This window comes from Peromyscus leucopus, chromosome X, assembly GCF_004664715.2.
Source record: "Peromyscus leucopus breed LL Stock chromosome X, UCI_PerLeu_2.1, whole genome shotgun sequence".
NCBI lineage: Eukaryota > Metazoa > Chordata > Mammalia > Rodentia > Cricetidae > Peromyscus > Peromyscus leucopus.
In genome coordinates this window covers 88,854,869-88,880,805 of record NC_051083.1, presented here as the reverse complement: position 1 = coordinate 88,880,805, position 25,937 = coordinate 88,854,869, and the positions used below count along the sequence as shown (strand labels likewise).

At 48.5% G+C, this 25,937-nt stretch overlaps 1 protein-coding gene across 1 annotated transcript; it reads right to left on the bottom strand.

The window, feature by feature from the left end:
* Positions 1–449: 449 nt before the first annotated feature.
* Positions 450–16,408, bottom strand: LOC114683863 (nuclear RNA export factor 2-like). The gene is made up of 21 exons (XM_037199055.1): positions 16,249–16,408; positions 9,350–9,506; positions 8,967–9,120; positions 8,603–8,686; positions 8,383–8,487; positions 8,199–8,279; positions 8,013–8,082; positions 7,780–7,868; positions 7,570–7,677; positions 7,296–7,405; positions 5,797–5,833; positions 5,328–5,396; positions 5,184–5,239; positions 4,924–5,031; positions 4,728–4,786; positions 4,486–4,601; positions 4,356–4,398; positions 3,702–3,780; positions 3,003–3,185; positions 805–865; positions 450–675 (listed from the first exon to the last, which is right to left on the bottom strand). The coding sequence occupies exons 1-21, from the start codon at positions 16,289–16,291 to the stop codon at positions 631–633; spliced, it is 1,857 nt and encodes a 618-aa protein (XP_037054950.1). The 5' UTR covers positions 16,292–16,408; the 3' UTR covers positions 450–630.
* Positions 16,409–25,937: the final 9,529 nt, after the last annotated feature.

The following is a 25,937-nucleotide window of genomic DNA, read 5'->3' as shown; positions in this document are numbered from 1 at the left end:
CACTTATCATGTACAAATCATGAAACAGATCATGGCCAAACCGAGAAAGCATTCCAAATGGCCAGAAAGGAGAAGTAAAATGTGTGACTTCTCACCACTTTCCTTCTTTCATAGGCCCACCGGCCAGTAGGCACCCCTTGGGAAGTCATGATTATACCAGGGCACATAGACGATTCTGCAGGCCTCCAGGTAGAGTTATCTGGCAGAGTCCACGGTCCCCAAAGGCTAATCACTGGAAGTAGCATGTGCCTTTTGCCATGAGGATTTATTCACAGAGTACCCAAGGAAGTGAGCCTCGTGGATCTGCTTGTGGACTTCCAGGGATGAATGTGGTGAAAGTGAGGGTATGGGGACTCTCCAGTCCTGGCCCCTCTGGCTCATGGCTGCCACAGGCAAAGAAGAATCCAGGGGACAATGTGCAAAGTAACTCTTTATTATGGAAAGGAACAGGCATCACTGGGGGAAATACACAGAGCAATTGACCCCTGGGGTGGCTGTGTTACCCGGCTTACATGTTAACTTTGGCTGTGTGGCCAGCCAGGCTTACAGCTGGAGTCACAGGTAAGGCTTCAGAAACAAAGAAAGAAAGGAGAGTGTGTACAAGACGAAGGTGACATCCAGGCGCTTCTTTTAAGTCATCTGTCCAAAGAATTCCCTTGGGATCTTGCTCTGTGTCTGGAGCAATTGAGATGGGATGTCAGAAGAGCCCAGTGCCCTGAGTTCCGTCCCCTGGTCACCTAGACTCCATCTTGTTGAAGGCTCCAGAGACACACACCTGCTACCCAGTTGATTCCCAGACCTCACCTGCAGCATAGTGAAGACCTCAGCAGCTTTGGTGTAGTCCCATTTGTTGTCCTCAAGGCACCTGAGGTGGGAGAAGGACGGGCGGCCTCTGTTACCACTACAGGACATGTGCACCGGCCACAAATGCCATCACTTAACCTATGGTACTCATTTGCTGGGACATGTGTGCCAGATGTAGCACCCTAGTAATAGTGGAGAAAGACCTGGTAGAACCCACAATGTCTGTCACCATTCATGCTCAGAAGAATTCAAAGCAGAAACACAAGGGTATGCCTAAAAATAGTGAAGCTTCATACCAACACCCCACACCCACCTAATGGAGAAGCTCAAGAAAAATAAGAAGTGGAAATTCAAAAGCAAATTCTCCCCCCATAATATTAAGATGTATGACACATCTTGGGGTATTTACCATTTCAAGTGCACATCTCTCAGTCATTTTCTAGTACATTCACAAGATCTTGCAACAATCCCAACTAATTCCCAAACAGCTCTTTTGCTGCAAAAGAAAAATTCTTAACTACTGGAACTCAGTCACTACTCTCCCATGTGTTCCAGAACCGGGCAAGTTCTATAGTGCTTTCAATCTCCACCAATTTCCCCCACCTACATAGTTTTAATAAATGCCCTTTAAAGATAAAATGCAGGACTTTAGGTGATTGGCTTCATTCACTTAGCCCAATATTTCCAAGTTTTAACCATGTCAGAACATATATCAGGGCCATATTCACTTTTATGATTGAATGATATCCCACTGTGATATGTACCATGTTTCTTTATCCATCCATCTTCAAGGAGACAGTGGGGTTGTTTTGCCCACTCTAAATTAAACACTGCTCTAAGCATACGAGTTTTGGATGAAGTATGTTTTTGCTGCTTGTATTCTGTACTCGGGCCATGTGGCAACTCCATGTGTAACATTTTGAGTATGTAGTATGACAGATCCTACACCCCTGGTATCTATCTCCCTCTCTCTGTCTCTCTGTTTGTCTCTCCCTCCTCCCCAGTGTGATTTATTAATCTCCTAAGCATCTCTCCATCCAATAAGGTAACACTCAAGATGACCTATGACAGCTTGATTTACATGTTTCAAATGACTAATAGTGATTAGAAAAAATTGTATGTGCTTGCTGGCCATTTGCACATCTTCTTTGGAGAAACAGATATCTCTTCAAATCCTTTCCCAAATCTCAGTTGTGTTGTTCACCTTTTTTATTGTTGTTTAGTGAGGGTTCTTCTTGTATTCTTTTTTTTTTTTTTTTTTTTTTTTTTTTTTGGTTTTTCGAGACAGGGTTTCTCTGTGTAGCTTTGCGCCTTTCCTGGAGCTCACTTGGTAGCCCAGGCTGGCCTCGAACTCACAGAGATCCACCTGGCTCTGCCTCCCGAGTGCTGGGATTAAAGGCGTGCGCCACCAACGCCCAGCTCTTCTTGTATTCTTATCAGCTGTGTGATATGCATGACTTTCTCTCATTCTGTCAGGCTTTTGCACTTCCCTGGCAGTCACTGGTGATGCACTGATTTGGGATGGAGTCCAATTCGCCAGCTTTTCCTTGACTGCCTGGGCTTTTGGTGTCACAGACAATACTTGGCAACCTAATTCAATGCCATGGAGATTTATACCTATGCTTTATCCCTTGGGAACTATAGTTGGAATAACACTTAATTTTGGATCCCCTCTCTACACACAGCCAGTGTTGTGCACAGGGTATGTGGGTGTGTGTTGGGGGGGGGGTCAAAATTTACTGTTTTTGGAAGTGAACATTCAATTCTCTCAGTGCTGTGTGGAAGTCATAGGACCATGTGAGGTGTGGTCTTGACACTTGAATAGCAATTGATTTTTTTTTTATGTTTGTGTCAAAGTGCTTTACTCTTTTGGATGCTGTTCTAAATGGGCTTACTTTTCTTACATCTTGCAGCCATGCTGAACAGTTCTAGGAGTTTAATATAATGGATTTCCCAAGTAGAGTGGGATCCCATTTGAGAAATGGACTATCTTTAAAAATTCTTTACATACCCTATTACAAAATGATGGTACTTTTTCAGTGTGCTCCTATCTTATTTTTTTTTTGTTTCAGGGACATTAATAAAATATAGACACAGTTCATTTTTTCATATGTTGTCTAAGATTCTATTATTCACTCTTAAGTGTTTCCAGCCCCAGCCCTTAGCCCATCCTGTCCACATTTATAGCAGGCACTCACTTCTGAGACCACTCGAGTTTCATCCCCGACTGGGTGGAGAAAGCCTGCACCATTCTTTGCTGCTCTTGAGAGAGGACAAACTTGAAGCCGGAGCATGATGTGGACGAGGGTATGGCAAAGGAATCCTGGATCTCATCAGGGCTTGGATGCCTCACAAAAAGTTGATCATTCACAATGCACAGGCTGGAGGAAAATCAGTCCCTGAGACAACTGGACAGGTGGACAAAATCCTTCCACTGCCCCAGACAGGATCCTCTTTAACCACTGAGACCCAGCGACTGGAATCCTCCCATGCGCCTGTGTGATCTGCCTAGTCAAATCCCTGGCTGCTGCCCGGAGCCCACTCCCACCTCCTCTGAAAGATTGTCTGCCAGCTTCATTGGATTTGGAGATTTAATCCCTATGCAGTGAGTCTACACAATAGAAAAAGAACCTGGTTCCCCTCATTTCCATTTTCAGCAGGAGAATCGGAGTTTCCTGGGAGATCAGTTACCTTGGGTCAAGGTGACAGTGACTCTTAGGGTCAGAAAGAAAACTGGTATTCCAACCCTGCTCTTAACTGCTAGGCTTCACTGATCCTTTGATCTACCTCTTGGCCTTCCAATATCCTGAGACTACCCCCAGAGATTGGTACCATTGCACTTTCTCCCTTCTGGCCCCAACCTGGGGTGGGAGTTCCACCTACCACGTGGCACTTACTTTGAACTCCTCCTGTCAAGGATAGCAGTGAAGGTGCGCATGAAGGCACGGATGCATCCCTGCGAGCTACCTTCCACTTCTAGGACAAGAAACAACAAAGCAGCCTTAGAGTTCTACGTGTTTTGCACCCTCAAGGACATTCCCCAGTCAGGATCTTATAGTGAAAGTGCCCAGGACCAGTCAATTATTTATTGGCTTGGAGTCAGGGCTCTGTGCTGGGAATGGGGGAGGGGTGGGCAACAAGGGGAATTGAACCATTCCCATTGATGGGCCCCCTACCACATGCTGGACCAAGTGAAACATCCCTTCCAATGTTCACTTGGTATGTTTCATATTAAGGGGGGGAGGGAGTTTAATTAGCTCTACCTGCAAATGTAGAAATACAGAGGTTAAGTAACTGGACAAAAAAGATCTGGAATGAGAGCCACAAACCCCACAGCTCCCATGACTTCTCTCACCCAGGAGCTGTGGGACAGACAGGCAAAGCCTTCTGTCAGACCTGATGGTCTGTGGGCAGGGTGTTATGGGTAGAAGAGCATAAGGAGGATAAGAAGGAAAGGAACACATTTGGGAGAGTTGGGGGAGTTCTCAGGGGTGCATATCCAGGGCAGGAAGTAGGAAAGGGTCTAGAGAGGGGATTCTACAGACACTCACCTTCCTTGAATACCCCTTTGACAGAAAAACAGAGCATAGTTTCCTGAAAAGGAAGAAGGCACAGGCTCAGGGTACTGCTAAATTTTCTAACCACATAGGGACCTGCACCAAGGCAGAAGCTGGTGCTCACCGTCTGGAAGCACATGTCCACCTGGAAAGAGCTGGAGGCATGCAGGGTTCTGGGTAATGCCCTGATAAAGTCCACAATGTCTTCTTTTGTGTACTTCAGCAACTGCCTCTGAACGTCTATAGGGGATTGAAGAAGTAAAATCAGAGATTTGCCTATTACACCCTGGTCCATGGTCTCGATGATTACCTCCTTCACACACTCAGTTCCTGTACTCTACCAGGTCTTTCTCATCACACACTTACGGAACTCCTTGGGATTCTTCATGTTCACTTCATCCTTGAAGTACCCACATGTGCCACTCCTAGGAGAAAAGAGGAACAAGAGGTGGGAGTCCAGACAGTGCAGATGCTTCCTGGGGGTCAGTCGTGTCTACCTGGTGGTGGGAGTGAGAGACGGAGTCACCCTTCTCCAGAACAGAGAATAAGCTGCGATACTCACAGATTTGGATCACTAGGGTCAAAGGGAACGGTCAGTGAGAAGCAGGCCTGGTCATGGTAAAAGCTGAGGAGACCCTGGCGTTCTCCATAGTCGTAGATCCAGTAATACCTATGAGGTATGGAGGTGGGTGGAATGGACTATTTTTTTGGGGGGGGCCTGGGCACCAAATGTGACCTGAGGCCTCTGAGCAGACTTGTGCAAAGGTGACCCAGTCTAGCCAACTCCTTTCCTCCCATCTTCAAAGTCCCATGTGCACTTACTCCCGCAGGAATTGCTGTACTTGACTCTTTACGGCCTCAGAAGCCTTAAAGCTTTCCTAAAACACAAAGCGATTTTAGATGCTGTGTCTACTTAAAAGCATCACTTGGCAACACCATAAATCACTCTTGGTCCTTCTTCCTCACCTTGCAGGTCTTCATTAACTGCGGCTCTTCACTGTTCCTTACACTTGAAAGTGGTAACTTCCTGCCATCCTGAGAAGACAAGGAGAAGGGTGGGAATGCACACCAGGGAGGTAGCACTGGATGTCCATGGGGACGAAAAAATCCAAAGGGGAACCTTGACCCGGAGGCCAGGTATAAAGTGGTCAGGAAATCCTTGGGCTATGAGATCACAGCAGGTACTTTATTATGGGGTACTGCAAATCTCTACCATATGTGCTTTGTAGGAGTGATTCTGTGTGGTGGGGGGTGCTTTCTTTCTGTGTATAATTATGGGACAATATTCAGATTAGGATTTCTGGAATCCATGCTATTGAAAATGGATGACTGTCCCAGGCAAACACCTTATCTAGGTAAGATACAAAGGGGCTGGGACTAAAAGTGGAAGTCAGTTGTGTGAGGAAGAGGAGCAATGGTGAAGGCAGGAACATACCAGGCGAGACAACTCCGGGAAAAAGTTCAGGACCGCGCTGTTCAAAAAGAAAGGGCCATAGGAGTGATTGACAGTTCAGGTCTGGGCAGGATTTCTCCCCTGCCTCCACCCCTCCTTTGATTCTCCCTATAGTTCTCTTTCAGCCCCTTCCCTGCCACCCAACCCCTAGGTAGCTCCCACCCACACTGCACTGGCCCCTTTCCTTCTCCAGGGCCACAAGGAGCCACATTGGGAGCCCAGTCTTCAGGGATTCCTGTCTCTCCCTGCCTCCCTTTCCTGTCTCAGAAAGGTCCATAGAAGGCCTTTAAAGGAGCAGGACTGGATCTCAGGGCCTTGCCACTTCGAAAGGCCTCTAGGATTCTTTGGATGCTGAGAGATGAAGGTAGGGGAGGCAGGAGTCAGGATGCAGGAAGGAGGCTGTTGGTGGGGGATGGTAGCTGGTGACAGAAAGGGAGTTGGGAGAGCAAGGGAGATATCAGAGAGCCATGTGAGAGGAAAGGCAAAGAAGACCGAGGAAACAAAGCAAAGGGAATGAGCGATGATGCTCTGTCTAGCCTGATGTAGTAGGCCTGTGTAACAGAGGGGAAAGGGGGCCCCCTGCTGCCTCCATTTCCTTCACTTGTGCCAGGCTAGTCCAGGGATCCAAAGCAGGAATGAAAGCATGCATCCCACTGAGTCGGACATGGAGGCCCATACTATTTCCTCAGTGACCTGGAGACCTAAGGGCCTCCTCGAAGGCAGAAACCATTTTCCAGAGGCTGAAGAAGTGATGGGTAAGTCCCCACCTCAGCATGGGATGGAGGGGCTATGGGTTTATCTAAGGAATCAACTTGCCTGTCTCAGGCTACCCAAGGCTTAGATGCTAGGTAGGATGATGAGCAAGGTAGGTTGTTGGTCCATAGGTATAGGCAGGGAAGGAAGGAGGGGTGGAGGCATCGTGAGGCCAGACCTTCTGTCTCCTCAACCTCTGCAGCACTCTACCTCCCCTTCCTGCTACAGGAGCCTTCAGCTCCCCAGTCATGGCCCACTCCTGGATCCCTGATCCAGAGAGCCCAGGTTTTCCCCCCAAAAAAGACAGAGATCCCAGCAGTAGATCAGAGGAAGCGATGTCCACATCAGCATCACCTAGGACCTCAGCCCCAGCCTGGGGCAGGACAACCTCTAGGGCAGCCTGGGACAGAAGAGGGGACCATTCAGGAACAAGATCTGGAGGCTCCTCTCAGGACCAGGGAGGAGGCCTGGTGCTGTCGAGATGAGGAAAGGCAGGGCCTGCTGGAAGAGGCCGAAAACTCACACAAGGGAAACACGATAAGTGGAGGGGGGGGGGGCATGCAGGAGACAAGGAGGCCTGTGAGCACAGCTGAGCACAGAGAGAGGGGGCAGGGGAGAGGCCCTATGGTCCTTCCCGGGGACCAGGCCTGCCTCCTCCCACAGAGAGTCTTTCAGGCTACCAGGAGGCAGTGGTGTCCATGAAAGGGAAGAGGTGTCAGATGAAGTACCTCACATAGGCAGAATGGTCTGGGAAGGTGCTGCACAAGGGGTTCCCTTCCAGCCACAGCTCTTTCAGCTTCAGCCCTTTCATCTTCTCCAACTCCCACACTGTTCTTAGCTGAGAAAAATGGGAGAAGACTGTTAAAGGTGTCCCAAGCAGAGGCAGCCATCTACAGTTCAGGACCCATGTCTTCCTGCTCCCACTCATGGGTCACTTTATCTGTCTAATGTTAGTACAGTCTGCAGTACCATCTGTCTTCATCCGCAACCTCATCTGCTCACCTCATTTTCAGAGAGGTCCAGGATCTTGACTTGGGGTGCCTTCTCTACCACATCATACAGGCTATCTAACCGGAACAGTTTGTTGTTGCTCAAGTTCAAGGAGAACAGCTTTGGGGAGCAAGAGTTAGAGTGATCTTTACTGTCAGGAGCCTCGGAGACACATCTGCCCTGAACCCCATCCTTTCTGGCCCTTCAGCCAAACATCAATACCTCAGGGAAATCCTCTTGGATGACCTGAAGGGTGGCAGTCATGCAGCTTCTTCGGTTCAGAATCATTTCTATGTTGTGATCCAACAAGGCTTCAGGAGGAGGAGAGAGTGGAATCAGAAGGTGGAGAGGGGTCCCTCTGAACCAGCCCCAGCACAGACCCCTCCACAGGCTACCACATGTATGTCTTCTTCCAAGGCAGACCTGTGACCTACAGTTATTGCCACCATTCATACCTGGGTCAAAGCGGAGCTTTTGAAGGTCCAGAGCATGCTGGGAAACATTATATCTTTTCCTCAGGGCCCGCTGCGGAGACAGACGGAGAGGGTGCTCTATGGCTCTGGGGTGTTGTGGGTCATGGTGTTGGGAACTTCAGGGACTGAGGGGAAGGAGGGCTGAGTTTGGGGAGTGAACTGCTTTACCTTCAGCTGCTCCATTTTTTCTTCTGTGAACTTATTTTGCACAGAGTAGGGTACTTCTGAGGGATTGACAAAAATAGGTATCTGTAGGCAGGAGACACAGAGTGAGTACTGGGAACTCACTCTCATCCCAAAGATGACACTCGCAGCCCCGGGCCTGTGCCAGGGCTAGGTCCAGAGAACACACCTTCTGACCGTCTTCATCACACATCTTGTAGCTGACATCCTTCAAGGCATGGGCAGTGCTAGCACCCTGGACAAAGAACTGGACCCGGTACTTGTCACAGTGGAACTTTGGAGAGGGGAAAGAAGTGCAAGTGTTAAGAGGCCATTGCTGAGCCCTGCTGAACCTGGCCTCCTGCTCAGTCCCCAAAGCCATCCTCGCTGGCTTCGCCCTCCTCGCTTACATCCACTGCGGTGAAGGGCACGCTGCAGAGGCTGTGGACTGATTTCATTAGCTGTGTCTTGTCAGACTTTCTGCCACACAGAATCTAAATTTACAAACAAGGAACAAAACAGAAGAGAGACACCATGGAACCTCAGAGGAGAGCAGACATACTCCAGATGTTCTTTCCTGACCTTCTAGCTAGCTCCATGGGACCTGTGACATGGCACCTTGTTTTGTGCCAAACCCAGATCTCCTAGACCCACATCCTGTCCACACAGTCGTCACTCTTCTCCCTCCAGGTAACCGATTTGTCTTGTTCTCTGTGGGTATCCTTCTGTTGGGTTGCAGAATAGTTTAAATGCAGTAGTCACCAAGACACTCACCGTGACCTTGAACCAGCTTCCCAGGGTTCCATCTTCTTCTGTGTGCCGCCCCAATTCTCTCTTCTGAGGTTTGCCATCTCTCCACACTGTGATGTGGATTTTGTCCTCCATGTGCTGGTCCTCTCTACTCTTACGTCGCACAGCATAAGGTGTGCTATGAAAGGATTAGGGAGTGCTGACAAATGCCAAGTGATTCTTGCATGGACCCACATTCCCCTCACTGGAAGCAAGGGTACAATTAGGATTGCTCAGCCACCATCCCCCATCTATGGAACACTGGACCTCCAGTTTCTCAGGGAGAGAAGACCACAGGGGAAGAGGGGATGGAAGAGTTCACAGTTCTGGGGGCTGCTACCCACTAAACAGGCAGCCTGCTCACTTACTGCCTTACTGAGTGGTCCCAGAGAACATCTCTCATGTCCACATTTCCACCATCAGCCCGGGATTTTGAAGTCAGGGGCATGGGCCCAGTGTGCTCATAACGACCTTTCCTTTTGTCTCTCTTTCTTCCTAGAACATGGCTTTCACCATCATTGTGTTCTGAAATGGGAAAGGATGAAAGTTAGAAAATACATCAGTGGTCCACTTACCACACGCTGCACCATGGGGGTGGCACCATGGAAGGGCCAGAAAAGCACCAGTTTCCCCCAAAGGACTAATCACAAACACCCAGTGGGCAAATTCCTGTCACACTCACAGTAGACGGCGGCTTGCAAGAAGAAGGGACCCTTTGGACCCTTTTAAACACAGTAGAGCAGGATATGTGATGAACAGGAGTGTACTTGGCCCATGGTATAGACCAGACACAAAGCACATACCAGGAAGCTGAGCTAACCTGGCCCCATTCAGGGATTGTCTAATTTAACAGCACACAAAGGCTTGGGAGCCTCGCCCTCTCACTGCAATAACCCAGTCACTCACTGAACTGACTCTGCCATAGTGACCAAGCTGTACACTCCCTTGCTGGTGATGTACAAGCTTCACAGCAGTGGAGACTGAGACAGTAGCCTGTTACACTGTCACCAGATTATCTGCTTGCCCTCCCATAGTCTCAGCCTTCAGTACTTCGAAACACAGGACACTAACTTTCCTAAACCCACACTTGTCTTAAAGGTTCCGAATCACAAACTGGAATGCTAAGCGTCAGACACAATTTCCAGGTGTACTGTGATCTTGCTGTTAGGGATTCTTAGTCTGAGTCCATTACAGTCACAGAAATGACAGTTTGAGATTGCACATCTCTTCAGTGCTGAGGCCTGCTCCACTAGCTAGAAGGTTCTCTATCTTCACAAAGCATTCAAGGCAACTGAGAATTAAGCCACTGTGTGCCTGTTCTTCACTAGAGCATTCTATTTATGCCATTAAGATCCCGTTCCTGTATCAAGTTCTCAGTTCTGGCTCCCTGCTGACTTTCTGTCCAGCAACTCTCTTGTGTGTTGTGTTGAAGGACTCACCTCTCACCACGGATTGGCTATTTCTCCTTGCTATCCATCAGCATTTGTTTCGAGTACTCTGAGTTCTGTTATTGGCCTCACACACATTTGGAAAGCTTGAGGATTCTGTTTGGGTGGTCAGGAGGTAGGAAGGCCTCACCTTGCCTCCCATGGGCAACAAGAGCTGCTTTGTTGGGCAATGCAGCTTGTGTCTGTAAAGTCTTTTGGTTGTGTGCCCTCCCTGTTCACACCCAGGAGTAGTTTCTGCTATCCCATTCCCTCTCCAACCCATACCCTTCCACCACGCTCTTTTCCCATACATCTGATTCACTAGTGGGTGGCAGACTTGGAATACTTTCTGTTTTATGACAACTTTGGAAATAATGGTAGCCTCCTTTTTGTGCCTGGGATCTATACAGGCATTTTGCATTAACAATCACCCCAAACCCATGTGCCAGCAGAAGGTGATGCTGGTGTCTTTCAGAGCAGCCTTCTCATGCACCCCAAAGTTAAAGGTTCCCTCTGATGCCAAGCTGTAGTTTTGCTCATTAGTTATTCCCCATTGCCTCAGGACACCTGCATGGATAAAAATGAACTCACTTGGAGTCAGCTCCTAACAGACTGATGATGGCCACAGCTCAGATGAACTCCACTGGGGAGCCCAGCACATTCACCATGCACCCGCTACCAGGACCTTCTCATCACACACTGCAGTGCTCCCCCTGTGTCTGAGCTGGCGCGGGAAATGAATCTGAAGCTGAACAGATTCCTTGCGGTAGGCATTCAGCTTACTGGGCCCCAAACACTGGAGGACAATAGCCTGCTCTCTGTTCCACAGGCTACAGCTAACTGCTAAGGAAATTCTCCTGGCTCCACCTTCAAAACGCCACCAGAGCCTACCTCCTCTTACCTTTGCCATGGGCGTTCCCCTGGCCAGGCCTCCCAAACTGTTTTCTGGGCTACCCCAAGGCTATCTTTGCATTTTCCCACACTTCCTCAGCCTCTGTCTCCCACATAGCAGTAAGAATGCTTTGCTTTTGTTGTAAGGCAAATATCAAATCTTGCTGATCTCTCTCCTCCAAGTCTTGCCACTGGGTTCTGAACTTGGATGCCCACCACGTTAAAGATCTGTGAGTCTATGATAGAATGAGCAACAGCAGCTGAAAACCACTTGAGATGTGGCATTAGGTGAATATTAGCAAACCAAATCCTTTTCATGGAAGTTCAAAGGGCAAAAGAAAACATCGGATTCTCAGGTTGTAGATGAGGCAGAGACAGGAAGTGGGCAGTTTAGACAAAAGGCACACTCTCCTATTCCTGGGAACCTGACATTTTTAAAATTTTAGACAAAAAGAGGGGAAATGTAGTGGTATTGTGTTCCCCAAAATATTGTGTACTCTAATAAATTTATCTGGGGTCAGAGAACAGACAGCCACTAGACACATAGGCTAGAAAATGATGGCACTCACACCTTTAATCCTAGCATTTCAGACGTAGAAATTCCTCTGGATCTCTGTGAGTGCAAGGCCACATTGGAAACGGCCAGGCATGGTGACTTACGCCTTTAATCCCAGAAAGCGAGCCTTTAATCCCAGGGAGTGATGGTAGAAAGGAAAGATATATAAGGTGTGAAGACCAGAAACTAGATGCATTTGGCCTGGTTAAGCTTTCAGGCTTCTAGCAGCACAGTTCAGCTGAGACCCAATCTGGATAAGGACTCAGAGGCCTCCAGTCTGAGGAAACAAGACCAGCTGAGGATCCAGCAAGGTGAGGTAGCTGCGGCTTGTTCTGATTCTCTGATCTTCCAGTGTGCACCCCAATACTTGGCTCCAGGTTTGTTTTATTAAAAAAGACTCTTTAAGATTCCTGCTCCATCTCACCTGTGACTTCAGAAAGAGTTGAGAACTGTGGTGCACTGAAGGAAGCAGCAGACAGTGAGAACCCACATAAAAATCCACAAGTTCTGGATGCATAGGACCCACAAATAGAGTAAGATGATTCCAAACCATTGTGTGGAACCTAGGACTACGTCAAAAACACTTCTACTGTGAGGCATGGGTACAGTTGAGCTTTTTAATGGCCACAGCTCTGGATACCATCTCCAGCAAGGCCCTCTATTGTGAATCACAGAACACTGAGAGTACTGAGTGAACAGCTACAGAGGAATTCTATGGAGAGGGACACTGAGGACAAAAACACATTGGTGACCATCCACATCCTGAATGCTCTGGTTACCAGAATCAAAGTGATAGACAGCAAGAACATAAAAAGCATTTAGGTGCCAGAGAGACAGTTCAGTGGTTAGGAGCACTTGCTTCTCTTACAGAGAGACCTGGGTTCAGTTCCAAGCACTCATAGCAGCCTGCTTAGAGCCACCTGTAAAGTCCAGCTCCAGGGATTCTGGCGCCCTCTTCTGGCCTCGATGCCAACTGCAAGCATGTGCTATGCACATGTAGGCATGCAACAAAATACGAATTAAATAAAATAACACTATTAGACACATCAGCTAGTCCACTCACCCTCAGGCTTTGCTATGTGTTAGCTGTTCCTCCAACACAAAAGGAACAGTGCGCCTCTTTCAGGAGACCACAACTGTTCCTAAGCTCCTACCTGTGTCATTCTGGAATTGTGTCTAAGCAGTACTGCTTAGCTGCTGAAGACAAGCACCTCTGCCATAGTAGCAGGAGAATACAGAGATAAGGGAAGCAACATTTGTGCTGTGGCAACAGCCACTGCTTGGTATGGGGCATAGTGAAGACTCTTCACCTCCTCAAAGAAGTCCCATGAGATTTGTACCCAGGGCCCCCTTTTGGATCATGAATATTCAGCTCCAGGATGCTGGGTGATTATCCCAGAAGGGCTCATCCCCCAAAATGGTACATTCAGAGCTTTGTATGCCACTGATTGCTCTACCAAACCCCCTCCCCACATCACATCAAGCCCTCCTGTAGTGGCTGAACTCTTTCTCCATGGCCGGTGGAAGTTCTCATTTCCTGGACAGACTTCCTGCAGCAGAGAAAAGACACAGACAGTTTTGTGCCACTCACACCTGTTGAGGTGGGAATCCAGTGTCTTGAAATAGGTGGAGGAGAGCTGCCTTGGACGAGTTGGTGGACTCTTTTGAACTGTAAGATGCATGAATGCATGGATGCATGCAAGGTGCATAAGATCCCCTGTGCACCACACTTAGTTTAGTGCATTAAGGTCAGCACTACATCAAGCAGCCAGCTTCCAATGAGTCACCCTTGTCTCTTTTCTAACTTTAAAGCCATCTATTATTTCACTATTAAGCATCACACAGGATGACAGAGGAGTTGCTCTCAGAGCCTGTTGTCAGCTTACAGACATTCGTTTGTTTTTCCAGTTTGTAGAGACGAGTCTTATTCACTGTAGCTCCATCTTGGATTGCTAATTTATTGCCTGTCTTCTTTCCTGGCTCATTCAGGATAACCACTCTTTCCTCCTCCTCTACTTCAGGTCTTGTGTCCAGCTACACTAGTGACTTCCTGCGTGTATGTGCTTCGTGCTTTGAGCATGCCTTTTCCGCTCTGCATTACCTACTGTAGCTCTTGAGTTGCTGTCATTTTCAGCCAAGAATCAAGATCAAGGGTCATAGGCTGTAAAGGGTTCAGTCGGCAACTGGTCTGAAAACTCCCTCCCCTGCTTATATACACTGGTCCAGTCGGCACATTCAAATAACCAGGATGTATCTCCTCATACAACCTCACACTTTCAATCGTTTCAGTGACTGCCAGCACAAGAGCCATTTTACTCCAAAAAGTGGCCTTCCAGTGCCCTCTGGTTGTAGCCACCCATGTTGCCAGGATAATTTTTAGCATCACTGTTTTTCTAACACTGACACCCAGGACTTTTTGTTTCTCAAAGGAAAAGATCCACTGAGAGACTTTTTCCCCCCATTTCACAGGGTGTTTTTCTAGTAAGGTCTATATTGGAATGCAATGACTCACAGGGCTAGCCCCAAGCTCTATTCCCTCATTTGGCCACTGAATCCTTCCTGAGACAAAATCATCAAGGTCCCACAATCAAAATTCATTATTTGAGTAACATGTCCAAGCAGGACTTGCCAACTCACCCTAGAACAGTCTCCCCGCCCCCCCCCTTTTCTCCTTAAAAACCCAGTCCTGCAAAATCACCTGCTTGCTGGTTTCTTGTTGCTGCTGCTGCTGCTTGCCATCTGCCTTTGCAGCCCCTGACTCCTTGCTTTCTCCTCCAGGTTAATACCTCTTTTTTTGTGCTGAGAACCTGGTATTGGGTGTGTCCTGTCTAACTTGGGGGTGGTGGTGGTGCTGTCCTCCCTTATAATGGCAATTCATGCATCCAACACACTCGCTTGTTCACAAAGGTCTCTTGGCTTGTCAGTGACCTCATTTGTGACAGATGTCCTGGTGACTGTTTATGTCAAGGCTTCTGGTGTCAGATGAATAAGTGTGTGAGATGGGGTGGACATGTCTTCACTCCATAAAAGTACACTCACTTCACTGAAGAGAACTGCAGGAACAGCAAGTGATGAACCAGAGATTATAAAAGACAATGACCAGGCTGGACTCGAATCATGGCAGTGACATCTAGGGAGGGTGTCCATGACTTTTGGCAAATCCTTAATCTCTTTGGGCCAGTCAGTCCTACTGCTGGCCCAGTGTTTCCATTAGCCCCTATTTGCGGCACAAACTCTGTACCACAGACCTTTCCTCTCTGCAAGGGCTTCGGCAGGGCCTTACAGCAGCCTTCTCTATTTATTTATTTATTTATTTATTTATTTATTTATTTATTCATTCATTTATTTATTTGGTTTTTTTCGAGACAGGGTTTCACTGTGTAGCTTTGCACCTTTCTTGGAACTCACTCTGTATCTCAGGCTGGTCTCGAACTCACAGAGATCCGCCTGCCTCTGCCTCCCGAGTGCTGGGATTAAAAAAGGCGTGCACCACCACCGCCCGGCTAGCATCCTTCTCTAAACTGCAGTGAGTTGGGTGGGTGCTATTTATGATGGTGTGCTGTAAGACCCTCTGGGGTTTTCTTTGCCAGTGCCACAATGAATGATCCTGGTCTGGATGGTGCCTACTCCATTAGTTTGGGTCCCTATTTCCTTTCAGTATGAATCCTTCAGGCCCAGACAGCCATGATCATGTGAAGGGTTTGCACAGGCTCGAGGACTTAGAGGAACAGTGAAAAATGAGGCACTAGGACTTGAGGGGTGCTTTGAACACTGTTCCTCAGACTCAGAATCCTCTGTATATGGAAAGAACACCATCTCTGGATTGTTTCCGAGGCTGACTGGGGAAACTTAGCAAGAGAAGTCATGGCAATTGAAGAGGGGCAGCCTTTCAATAATAAGATAGTATGGAAAAGCCATGAGTTATTTAGAGTCGGTGAGAGGCACTGCCTGGCACATCAGTGGTACCCTGCTTTCCATGGTGGGACGGTGGGTACTTCATTTACTCAAGGAGAAGACCCTTTGGGACAGTTTACAAATAATACCATGAATTTTCACCCAACTATTCCAGAAGTATGCTTATAAACTAGAATTATCTGTGAAGAAGGAAAAACTGAAAACGATTCAAGTGGGGGAATCACTGACTGAGGAGAGAAGATAAAATATCAAATGAGTGATTTCATGACAAGAAGCAAAATTCCAGTGCTAAACACATATCCCGTTGTCCTTAGTAAACAGCAGTCCAGGATTAAAATTCCTCCCAACTTGTAATATGTTCAGGGACACTGACACACCAGGGCCTCTTTGTAAAGGAAACTTGGGGAGGCCTGAGAGCTCCAGGTTGCAGTGAGCATACTACCTAAGCACAAACACAGCCTTCTGGAAGTGTCCTTACCTGTGTATGTGATGGTCCCCTGGTTCCTTTCAGTGGAGCCCATCTTGCTTGTCTCTTGGCCTTTGTGGTCTCAGAGGAAGCTTAGAAATGGAGAAGTGGGAGGAAAATGGATTACTTCAGCTCTCGGACACACAAAATACGGGAAGATTCTTCAGGCACCAGGAAAGCGCGTTTTTCACTCCCAGGCATGAAGGCACCACGCTGCCACTTACTCGGCTTTACTCCGTCACTACACCCTTCACGATGGGCCCAAGGCATAATTAAGATTTCACCTGTATGTCTCTTTCACTACCACGTTCTGTCTGAAGGATGGAAAGGGAGCTTGCAATGAGGAATCCACGGAGCAATACTTAGGAAAGAAGATGGAAATCTCAGTGCGTTGCTCGCCTAAGGAGAGCTTGAACACAAAAGGGTGGATGAACCTCTGCCAACTGCCCCTTTGAAAACTAAAGTTTCAATTTAAGGAACAAAGTATCTACTTTGTCCCCATGTTGACAAGCTCATTGAAATCTCAAACTTTACCAAGTCCCACTTCTCCGGTCACTTCCTTCTTCGGGATCACTGCTCATCCCAGCTGGGGATGCTGGGTGAGCAAAAAAGCCAGGGCACAGCAGCAACAGGGAGAGAGGCTGACGGGGAGCAGAAGACCTCTGCCTCTTCCCGCAACGAACTCTGTGAGAACTGGAGAGTAGGAAGCCTCGGGTATCCTTAAGAGTAACAAGGTCAGAAGAGTGGCAGGGGAGGGGCATCTCGGGGCAGAACAGGCAGAAAATCCAGCCAGGCAATGGCCACAGGCGGGGAGACAAGGAAGGGAAAGCTGTTCCTACCCTGATTAAGGAGTCCTGCCCTGCAGAGCTGAGTGCCAGCCTTGAAACCCTCACTGCTGGTGCTCATTCTCAATCTCCCTCTCTAGCTCCATCCCTTTTCCTAGTTGTGCCTGACTGCCCACAGGACCTCTTCTGATACCAGGGTCAGAATAAGACTCCACAAACCCTTTGTTCTGGGTCAGGCTTTTCAAAGTTTGCCCACCATCGGAACGTCCTCCCACCACCTCTACGGAAAGCCCTCTCCTTGGACTCCCTGTGCCGTGTAGCATCTACTTGGTTACCCTTAAAACCCTCCCCTGAGTAAATCCCAGGGAGCAGCTGGCGGGCCTCCCACCAGATAAGTGCTCTTACACAGTCAGCCTACAGTACCTTAATGCTTCCTGGACACGTAGGGCGTCTAAGCCACAGGCTGACTAAGCCTTGTCCTTAGTGAGGGCAAGGGCAATGGCAAGAGCAAGAACTCAGAAGGTCTGCCGTGGGTGGAGTCCACAGAATATACAGACAGGGCCTAGCTTAATTGCTGACGCTGAGAGGATGGGGCAGAGTCATGTGACCATCCGAACCCAATGCGCAGCCTTGGGGAGGGGGGTTGGGCACACTCAGTCCTGGTTCTGAGGTCTGAGCATCTGTGTGGGAGGACTTGAGCATGTGCCCACATGCCGCTTATCACATGACCATGTGAACAGCAGCCACTGGGTAGCTGAGGTAGTCCTGTGACTGCAAGTCTTATGCCTCATGATGGGTCCACGTACAAATTTGAGCTGCTCCTAATCTGACCTAGGCTACTGATATGGTGCCTAGCAGGGAGGGTAGAGGCAACGAACCTGGAATTCCATCCACAGAAATGAAAATTGAAAAAATAAAAATAAAAGAACTTAACAAAAATTTAATGTACTCATGTTCCCAACAGACACCGTAGATGTAGGTCAGCCACAGAAGTTTATTTTCTCCCTGATGGCAACATCCCTATAAGCTACTGCCATAGCATCCCATAGTATTCAGATGCCTGGGAAGGCTGTATCAGATCTTAGACAGAATTCTCTCATTTTTCCCTCATACCTAGGAAAATAGCACTTAATACATTCCAGCCAGGCGCCTAGGCCTACACCAACATTTCTTCATAGGATGCATACATGCAGGGGTCAGAGAACATCAATGGATGTCCTGCTCAATTACTCTACTCCTGACTTCTAGTGTGGCTTCTAGTGAGTCAAACTCAGGTGGTCACATCATAGCAGCAAGTGTTCTTATCCTCGGAGCCACCTTCCCAGCCCAGGAGCCTATTTCTGAAGGAGGGAGGAAACGGTAGCAGAGATCCTCAGACCCAAGCAGGACGCAGCCAGCTAGCTCGGTGTGAGGCTCACAGCCTTCTGAGAGCTTCTGGCCACAGCTGCAGTTTGCCTGTTCCAGCAAAACTCAGGCTTTTCTGTTGACCATGGCGGTAAGTTCTTAAGATGAAGTCAGGTGAGGGGAGAGTCAAACTTGACTCAGAACTGAGAGCCACGCAGTCCTTTCCCTCGATCTGGACAACTGGAGCAGATGCAGGCTCCCTTTCTGCCTCCATACAGTGGGAGTTCGGACTACAGAGCCCCTAGTAGGGGCAGTGAGGTGCAGACCTAGGAGGAATTCCGTGAAGACCCCTGCAGGTGCAGCCCTCTGGGCAGAACTCTGGGTAAGATGTAGTCTGCAGCAGATGGGAAGGACAGACTGCCTGAAAAGCCAAGACCTGGAGAGCTTTGGGGTGCAAGGCCTTCCATCAGGCATCCCTGGCTGCATAAACAGTATCTACTGCATCTCACACAGTGCTAGCCTTGCATGGGCTGTCCATGGTTGGAAAGGTGAGGAGACCTGATTGATCCTTTTGGAGGGTGAGTCTGAGTCAGTTTCAGTGCCCTCTTGGGAGAGCACAGGCTGGAGAGTCTCATATCTTTGTACAGAGATGGCAGAGAGGCAGGGGGTGGGAATGGGGAGACACAGAAGAAATGCTAAGGCCCAGGTCTTCCCATTTGCTTGTCTACCCATATTCCACATGGTTTCCATGGCCACATGAATCCCAGGCAGTCCAATGCAGTAACTTTCTTTTGCCTAGGCCACAGGTGGACAGGGATAGAAGCCAGCAGGTTCCTGTCACTCAAAGCCTGTAGCTCATGCTTCTGTGTATTTTGTGAATATCTGCTTCACTGTGAGACCAGCAATGTCTTCACACATAAATAATCCCAGAGAAAAGCTGTCCTGCTGACTCAGCCACTGGGAACAGTGGCCCTATCTTCTCAGCCCGGGTCCATCACAATAGAGTCACATGTCCTCATAGCTCAGGGACTCTCTAGCCCTGCTCCCAATACCACAGCTACTGCATCCCCTCTCCCTATTCCTTTCATGAACAGTAATGGGAGCCGTTTGTATTGAAGTGACTCCAAGTTTCCAGATGTGTAGGGGGCCTCGAGGCATCCCACAATGCTCCTCCACCAATCCCATCTGCTAGGCTGAACTCTAACCTCAATTCTCTAGACTCTGTGGCCCCACAAGATTACAAACTCAACCTCCCTCAGCCTGAGGGCTCCCCTCTAGGCCTTTCAGATGAAAGCATTCTCCAAGTACCCTCTCCCTGTCCCAGCCTCTCGCTCCCCTCTGAATTCCTGCCTGCCCCTCCAGACCCTCAGTGTACTGCCTGAGCATCTTCCTGAGGAACTCCTCAATACAAAAGAGAGGCTTGTATAGTTTCCAGCCTTGGGATCCACCCAGACTATACCATGCGCAAGCTGGAATCTGGCTCTGGATATCCCCAGCCGTGTACCTGGATATCCCCAGCTGTGCATCTGGATATTCCCAGCTGTCCATCTGGATATCCCCAGCTGTGCATCTGGAAATTCCCAGTCATGCACCTGCATATTTCCAGTCTTCCATTTGGATATTCCCAGGTTGGATCATGTATGAATAAAATGGGTGCCTGACTGAGTATTCCTCATCCCACTGCTACCCTGATCAAGGGATCTATCTGCATGAGGACAGAAGGACAAGGACAAGCACTGAACAGAGATCATGAGGGCAGGGGACATATCCTGCTGCTGCACAGTGTCAGGCAGGGTGTTTTCCTAAACACTTCCGAAGGGAAGCCTCCCTTGTAGTGGTAAGAAGCAGAGGAAGGGGAGGAAAGATGGTTATTGAACAATCCTCCCAGACAATGTGATGCCATCTTCAGGAGTCCAGCTGGGACTGCTCTCCAAAAATGATCACAGCCTGGCTTGGTGAGCGTTGATGTTCTCTTTTTGGAAGAAGGGGTTGGGGAGGGTTATGGGACCCTCACCTGAGTACTCAACCACTTCTTCCAACTAGTTGCATGCAATCTTGCTCTAATTTCAGTGTCCTCTGGGTCTCTTGAAAGGCCTAGAGTATATAGTTGGGGAAGGATGAGAGGAGAAGACTTCATTATACAGACATGTCGGGGAGTCTTCACGCATACTGGGTGTAGACCTTCCAGTGTGGCTGCTTTAAAGTCACTCATGCTCCTGGATGTAACCCCTCAGCCTCTGTTCTGTAAGTGAGACTAATAAACTCCTTGGTTCCCCAGAGTGAACTCTGGTGGAATCACCCCTTAGTTTGTCACTGGGACTGTAGGAGGAGGGGTTAGATGTTGTTTATATCACTCCAAGGAGATTCGGAATCTTGGCCAAAATGGCTCAGGACTCAGAGAGGGCACACAACTCAGAACACTCAGTACAACACACATTATTCAACACAGATACAACATATACCTCTCAACATCCATATTACAACCCACAGCGTATACCATTAAATATAGACACAGAAAATATTGATACCACACATACATCATACAACAGAGCACACACCATTCTATGCACACATATTGTATACATCACTCAACAAAATAGCATTCTCACAACACACAACACAATTGATAGCATGTATGTTCATACACACAATGCACTTCATACACAAATATGACAAACACAACACAGATATGTACGATGGACACACAACAAAATCCATTTAACACAGAACACACATATGTAGGCAGAGCTCTTGGTGTGGAGACAGTGGTGGAGGGTAGACCACCTCCAGAAGACGCTTTACCCGAGGAGGCTGCAGATATTAGCTATTGCCCATGCTCTCTTACATCAATTACAGACAAGCAAGCAGAGTGCAGGATTTCTCCAGACACAACACAATATTATCCCAGGGGAGTTCCTAGAAAGAGAACAGACGGTCTGGCAGAAGGATAAATGTGATGGAGGAATAAATATGCATTTGGATGTGGATGAGTGGGAAATGGATAGAAAGATGGATTAATGTGTGGATGGATGGGTGAGTGGGTAGGTATGTGGATAGTTTAATGAATGGGTAAGTGAGTGTATGATTTAATGAATGAGTGAGTGTATGGGTGGGCAGGATGGCTGGGACATGAAAGATAAGTGTTTCGTGAGTAAGGAGATGCTTAATAATGAGTCCATCAAAGGCCTAAACTGGGGCAAACATACATTTGCCCATCATAACACAGTGTGGACAATGAACAGGGACCAGTTTATGAAGCCTGGGTTGTGATGGCCAGCTGTCAGAGCACATCCTGCTAGAGACAGACAGGAGGAAGTAGAAAGACAGACTGGATGAAACTCACTTGCTCATTTTCATGGGTGTAGTTATGTGTGTGTGTCAGAGTTTGTATGTGATTCTAACTGTGTCTGTATATCAATGTGTTGGAATGGAGGCTGGTTTATTATCTTGGGGGTGTTTTTATGCCTGTAGGGAAGTTCATTTGTTTGCCTGTGTGGATGTCATTGTGAGAGTGTTTGGCTATATGTCTGTGCATCTGCATGTATCTGTGTATTTTTCCCCACCTCATTTTATGTGCAGGACTCCTTGCTTTATTTCCTCCTTAGTCCCTGCCAGTGATGGACTGCTTAATGTTTATTAATTACCTCTAGGGACAAAGGTTGGGAGAGCTCTGAGTTTTGCACCTGATGATTCCCAGAGAACATACTCACATTGATAGATTTGAAATGCATTATAACTAACCAGTGTTGGTGATGCTTAGGTGTGTACAGACAGCTTGCCAGAGCTAGCCTCAGGGCACCTCAGCCTGGGTTTGATTCCTTACTTGATAAAGTTCCCATGATCTCATTCTACCTTAGCTACCTGATTCAGAGGAGCTACCTGGGTGACCTGTGGGTAGCTGTCCTGTGGTGGGTTGAATGAGAATGGCCTCAAAGGGTCATGTATTTGAGTGCTTGGTCCCTAGTTGATGGACTGTCTCCTACAAAGGATTAGGGGGTGTGGCCTTGTTTAGGGAAGTGTGTCACTTGGGGTGAACTTTGAGGTTTCTAGAGCCAATGCCATTCCTAGTCTCCCTCTCTGTCTGCTGCTTGTGGATAAGATGGACTCTCCCAGCTTCTACTCCAGCCCCATACCTTTCTGCTTGACACCATGCTCCTCACCATGATGGGCATGGCCTCAGCCCCTAAACTATAAACAAGTCTCCAGTTAATTGCTTTCTTTTATAAATGTTTGCCTTGCTTAGGGTGTCTCCTCACAGCAAAAGAAAAGGAACTGAGACACTTTCCCCTGCCTGTGTAGTCAAGACTGGCCTAGAGAATCCTTCCTAGCCCTTCTGACTAACTGAACTGCAAAATTCTGAGGGGGTGGGGGTCAAAGGGCAAGGCAAGACTCTGCATGCAGCTGAATGGCCTGGGGCTCCCCAAGGGTCCAGGAAGTGACTCTGCCCTTTGGACATGGTGACCAGGTGTCTTGGTTTCTTTTCCCGTCGCTGTGATAATATACCCTGACAAAAGCAACTGACAGTCGGCAGGGTTCCTTTTGGCTCAGCATTCCAGGTTACAGTTCATCACAGTGGGGAATGACGGCTGCAGGAACTTACACTAGGCACATCACTTCCTTAATCAGGAGCAGGGAGCAGGGAGCACAGCCACTGCCCAGTCCCATTTCTCCAGGTATACAGACCAGGATCCCTTGTCTAAGGGAATGCTACTGCCTACAACTGAGATGATTCTTCCCACATCAATGAATGTAACCAAGAGGATACCCCATTGACATTCAGGGCCCATTTCCCAGGTGATTCAAGAATCTGTCAAGGTGACAATTAGCACTACCCAGAACACCAGGCAATCTCCACCCTCCGTGCCACCTCCAGGAAACCCTCCTGGCTGAACCAGCCCCTCACAGAAAACAGTACAATTGCCCCGAAGATTCCCATTCAATATGAGGTATATGGACTCAGCAGACCCAGCAATGGTGACAGAATTCATTCATCCATTCTAAAAACTGACTCTTTTCTTCCCCTCTGTGTCCATGTATTATACTAGAAGCTGAGACCCCAGGGACAGTGGTATAGCTGGGCTTAACTGGACGTTTCCTAAATGCACCTCCGACTCTACAAACTCTGGTTCCTTCACGACACTACGCCCTGAACTCTGCTTGGGCCCTGCTAGAGGATATGGTCACATAGGTGCATGCTAGTACTTCTAATTAGTTAGAGATGTTTATTGCTGTGAAGACACATCATGACCTCGGCAACTCTTACAAAGAAACTATTTAATTGAGGGGATGACTTACAGTTTCAGAGGTTCATGAAGGGGAGCATAACAGCATGCAGGCAGACGTGGTGCTGTAGCTGAGAGTGCTATGTCTCGCAGGCAAGAGGAAGTTGACTGAGAAAAAGAGACCTCAAAGCCTGCCCCTGTAGTGACACACTTCCTCCAACAAGGCCACACCTCCTAACAGTGTCACTCCCTTTGGGGGCCATTTTTTTTCCAACCACCACAACACCCCTCCCAGAAAGGGCTGAGTTCTTTGTCCCCCACAGTCCAAATCAAATGGTCCCAAGCTCCCCCTGCATCTCCTTGGTCGGTGAGTGCACTAGTCCTACAGGAAATTCTATCTAGTGAGTAGCGCCTCCGCGGTGCCCATTCATCTCCCTCTGGCTCTCTTGCCCTCTCACACACAAGGACACAGAGCAGAGATCTCAGGCTCTCTTCCTTGTTCTCTTATCAGATCTCTGCTTTCTGCAGGGAGGCAAAGATGGCCAGGCCTGAGGCATATGGGCCTAGGACGTGGTGGCCCCAGGGACTACCCGCAGGAATGTAATGAGACTGACTTCACGTCATATGCCTAGCATGGTCAGAGTGCACTGGCCTTCCCCTCCCAATGAGTATCTCAAAACCTGTACAGGCTTCGCTGCAGGCTCTGCTCTGACCAGTCTCCTAAAGCCAGCTCCGTGGCATCTCCCCTATCCAACACTAGTGCCCGAGGTAGGCACCCTATCCTGAGGAGGCATGGTCTCAAAATAGCTCTTCATAGGGCCTTCATGGCTCCCTGCTGTCTTCAGGACAATGTCCAGAACACTAAATTTCTGTCGTGGGCCTACTCTGCCTCTCTTCTGACTGCCCAGACCGGTCACCCCCTCCCAGGCAAGCTCTAGAACTGCGGGGAGCTTCCTGTCCCTTGGAATGTCAGACTGGCCGTCTTCACTCATCAGTTCATCCCTCAGTAAAGTCATTTTCAGTCTTGTTTCTCTTCCTTTATCCCTCCCATATTATGTACCCTTAGCGTGCAGGAAGTGTTAAAGTAGCAGACAGCAACCTCTGCGAACAGGCAGGGTATCCAGTGACAGAGACACCCAGACAAAAGGAGAAAAAGGGCAGGCCATATACAGACAAGGGATGGCCAGGGGAGAGGGGTGGAACAGGCCATTCTGGCTGGTTGCTACTGGTTCCAGGGGACAACCCTTGCCGGTTCAATAGTAGAGCCAAAGGGACTCGACAGACATTATGAGCCAGGCGGCAAGTGCAAAGGCCCAGAGCAGCACTTCAGTGCAAGGTCTCAGAAGAGTCAGTGTATAATGAGGGAGGGAGGCGGTGCTGCAGAAGTCATGCTCAGAACGTGACAGGCTGCTGGCAACAGCCTTGCAGACGGAATGAGAGAACTCAGGCATTTCAGGAAGCGACTAGTGGTGCCTGGCACAGAATAATTCCTCCATGTGTATACTTGCAAAGATGCCACGCACTGTCCCTCCAACCTTCAAATGGCATACAGTTATCAAATTCTACTGAAACTTTCCTCACAAGCCCACTTTACAGACCGAGCTGAAGCACAGGGAGGTGAAGTAACCTGCCCAGGACACCATACAGGTCAAAGGTGACTGGTTCTAGTTCTACCTGTCACCCCAGCACCATCATGACTGTATTCCCATGAACAGTGACTTTCTTCTGCAGCAGGGACTTGGTTTGGTACTGGGTGAGAGCACAGCATCCCCAAATGCTCAGAGACCTGCCAGGACACGGCTGGGCAGAGGAGTCAAATGTGTCCTGTCCTTGTAAGCTTCGATGTTGTAGGACTCACCTACCTATCCAGGCACTCACCCGTTACTTATCCATACCCAGCCATTCACACATTAACTCACTCACTCACTAGTCATTCAACAAATGCACTGTAGCCAGACTTACTACTTGAGCTTAGCCAAAGATGCTGGAAAGAATCACTTGTGTCCTCAGGGAGGAGCCTTCAGACGAAGGCAACTGGGAGAGAATCACAGGGCTGGCCTAACTCAAAGGAGGCATCTCTTCTGGACATGGCTCCCAGGGTACTCCACTCCTGGGTGGGGTGACCCCCCCTACTTTTCAGGCCACTGATTCCATTCCTCTCCCAGGTGTCTCTGGGATACTACAGGCCCTGCAGTCACCCCCTTTTCCATGCTTCCAAAGACAAGATGGGGCTGGATGACACGACCTCACAAATTCATCCAACTGGTATGCCTGCCTCACCTAGAACCTGTGCCTCTTCTGGACCTGTACTCCAGAGACCACCAGACAGGCAGGAACCAGTCAGAGTGCC